Genomic DNA, 2,839 nt, shown 5'->3' on the forward strand with positions numbered 1-2,839 from the left:
TGAAACGCTACACCTTTTTTTCCTCATAACATAACAATTTAAGCAGTAACACGATGCATTTTCTAAAAACAAAACGCTTTTTTCGCTTACTTTAGTGACCTAATTCTTAATATTTGAAATAAGTACTCTCCTTTTTTCTTATTATGTCCTATTGTGAGTAATTGACGATAAAATGTTGTCATAAAATATATTTTTATGAGCATCGATAAAAAAGTGATATATTTGCAAAGAAAATATATTAAAATATAATAAAAAAATATTTTTGTATTATTATGCTTTTTAAATGCAGTGTGTGTGCGCGTGCGTGTAATATTTAATAAAAAAAAATTATATTTAATTCGTATGACGTGCGAAAAACGATTAAAGAACCACTGAATATACCCACAAATTATTTGTACGTGTTCGCTGCATTGTTCTTTTGATAAGGAGAAAAATTATTATTATAAGTAAGCATTTCCTGCCCCTGCTCACGAGCCCCGTTCATATGCGCCATGTGTTTCCGCTAGCCCCCCCTTTTCGGCTGCCGCTCCACTCTCGCCAACATGCCTGTAAGTGCGTGCCATTACATTTAACCGCATTTAAAACTCAATCACGCCTGATTTCAAAATAAAAACCCAATCGATTGAAAGGTGAAGGGTTTGTCTTCGGGGTCGCACCGGTCACGACAGCTTTTTCCACTTAATTTGCGATTAAAACTTTGTAGAAAAGAGCGAGTCGTGTGCTGTGTGTATAGAAACGACAAGATGGCCGCGTGCATATGCGTTAAGAAAGCATCAAGAGCGATCATATACGTGCTTCACAGAACATAATGACGATGCTATTTACTTTATTTGCAGTAATAAGTGTTTAATTAAGCACTGAGGGTTATAATCTGTTTGAATTGTAATTTTCGTTGCGTGTCCATCATAGGACTGGTTAGATGGGAAGTGTCATGAGCTGGGCCATCATTTATCCTGGCATTTTTGTTGCCTATTAATTGACAAACAGTTGTGATTTGAAGTCTATCAATAATTAAGACGGCTCAAATATTGTCTAAATGAATTTATATAAAGCATTTAAAAATGCTGTAGGAAGCTTCAGTGTAGTATGGTATATACTTTTTTACGTGAGATTATTGTGGCAAGGCACGAGCAATGAAATAACATGGTTTTGTATTATATTTATCATGGTGACAGGTGATTAACACGTTTTCTTCACTCATTTTCAGCTTGCGAAGGACTTGTTGCACCCAACGCCAGAGGAGGAAAAGAGGAGACACAAGAAGAAGCGTCTCGTACAGAGCCCCAACTCCTATTTTATGGATGTCAAATGCCCAGGTGATAATACAAAGTACACACTTTATACATAAGCAAGGCCAGGAAAAATGCTTCTATTACAAGTTTCAGGACATAATAGACACAGATTTATTTTACACGGCTTAATATCTGTGCATTTAAATATATGTCTTGTTTCCTACATAATGTGATATTAAACTTAAAAAATAAAAAATTTTGTTTATGTTTGGGGTATCTTTTAACTTTCCCTCTTTAATGCAGGCTGTTATAAGATCACTACGGTGTTCAGTCACGCACAGACAGTGGTCTTGTGTGTAGGATGCTCTACAGTGCTGTGCCAGCCCACCGGAGGAAAGGCCCGCCTCACAGAAGGTATCCCTTAAACACACAGACCCTTTTGCATTCTGAAAATGCTTTTATGCAGTTAAAAAAATATTAGGTGTTAGAACGTGACTTGCGTGACGTAATAGTGGTCCAGTTTCTATAAATGTTACTCATAAATGCGAGCAGAATACCACAATGGGATTTTCTTCCTTAGATGCAGACGGTTGCTTACAAATGCATTAAAACATGGCCTTCAGCAGAAGATCACTAATGAATTCATATTTTCGCGTGGGAGATATATGGCTGGAAGTGCACTGATTGATGGTTTAAAGATGCATATACATGTGCTTGTAAATGTACAAGTACCATGGCAACACCCCCACACAGTCCAACCTAGTGTTTTTCTACTTCATCATTGTTCTCGTTTAGAGCTAAAGCTTGCTGATGGTAACCCCTCTGGCTTGATGCCATCAAACTCTATAGGAGCAGAAGTGAAGATAGCAGATTGTCTCACTTGACAGCATCATATTGTGTAGTTGTCAACCTACCAATTGTCAATGCCTGGAAAAGGTTTTCCTGTGGTTTCTTGAAAGGGCTATTAAATGTTATGTTTTTGCTCTTTTACTCGCATTTATGGAGTCATATTTTCCTAAGAGCTAGAACAGGTCTATATGACCGCAGTGTAATCATGAAAGAATTTTATACATCAAGCTCATCGTGCTTTGAACAATTACAATACATAACACTCAAGCCTATAAGTACTTGATTTGTAAATATGCATTTTATACTTTCTCTGTTTACAGGATGCTCGTTCAGGAGAAAGCAGCACTAGTCTCTCACTAACTTAATGTGCAGGGACAAGGAAGACCACGGGAGGAGAGACAGGATTGGCTGCTCCACAGGGTTATACGAGTGACTCCATCCATAATGGGGCCATGTTCCTGATCAGTGATCCGGAGATGGAGTTAAAGCATAACCGAGAAGAGTACGAGAAAACTTAAAATGTCTAAGTGCTGTCTGAACACAGAGCTTGCTTGATTGAGGCGTGTATCTACCAAACCTGTCTCTCTTTCCCTCTCATGTTAAATAAAGAATCATTTTTCATTTATGTGTTTGTGTTGTGGTAAATGCAAAAATAGACATTTTAAACCGAGCAAAGAAGATTTCAATAACCCCCTTTAGTGATTGTGTTTACTGTTCACTGAATAGATAAAAGACAAAATTGGTAACTTTCCGGAACA

At 37.4% G+C, this 2,839-nt stretch overlaps 1 protein-coding gene across 1 annotated transcript; it reads left to right on the top strand.

The window, feature by feature from the left end:
* The first annotated feature begins 459 nt into the window (after nucleotides 1-459).
* Nucleotides 460-2,706, top strand: rps27.2 (ribosomal protein S27, isoform 2). Its single transcript, XM_065245711.2, has 4 exons — nucleotides 460-548; nucleotides 1,208-1,316; nucleotides 1,536-1,646; nucleotides 2,402-2,706. Exons 1-4 carry the CDS (start codon nucleotides 543-545, stop codon nucleotides 2,428-2,430), a joined length of 255 nt encoding a protein of 84 aa, XP_065101783.1. The 5' UTR covers nucleotides 460-542; the 3' UTR covers nucleotides 2,431-2,706.
* The last annotated feature ends 133 nt before the right edge of the window (nucleotides 2,707-2,839 follow it).

The sequence above is a fragment of the Paramisgurnus dabryanus genome, chromosome 13 (assembly GCF_030506205.2).
Source record: "Paramisgurnus dabryanus chromosome 13, PD_genome_1.1, whole genome shotgun sequence".
NCBI lineage: Eukaryota > Metazoa > Chordata > Actinopteri > Cypriniformes > Cobitidae > Paramisgurnus > Paramisgurnus dabryanus.

Excerpts from the sequence above, each read along its gene's own strand:
- rps27.2 (XM_065245711.2), top strand. Across the intron at positions 1,317-1,535 it reads TATGGATGTCAAATGCCCAG|GCTGTTATAAGATCACTACG; the intron begins GTGATAATACAA and ends TCTTTAATGCAG. Across the intron at positions 1,647-2,401 it reads AAAGGCCCGCCTCACAGAAG|GATGCTCGTTCAGGAGAAAG; the intron begins GTATCCCTTAAA and ends CTCTGTTTACAG.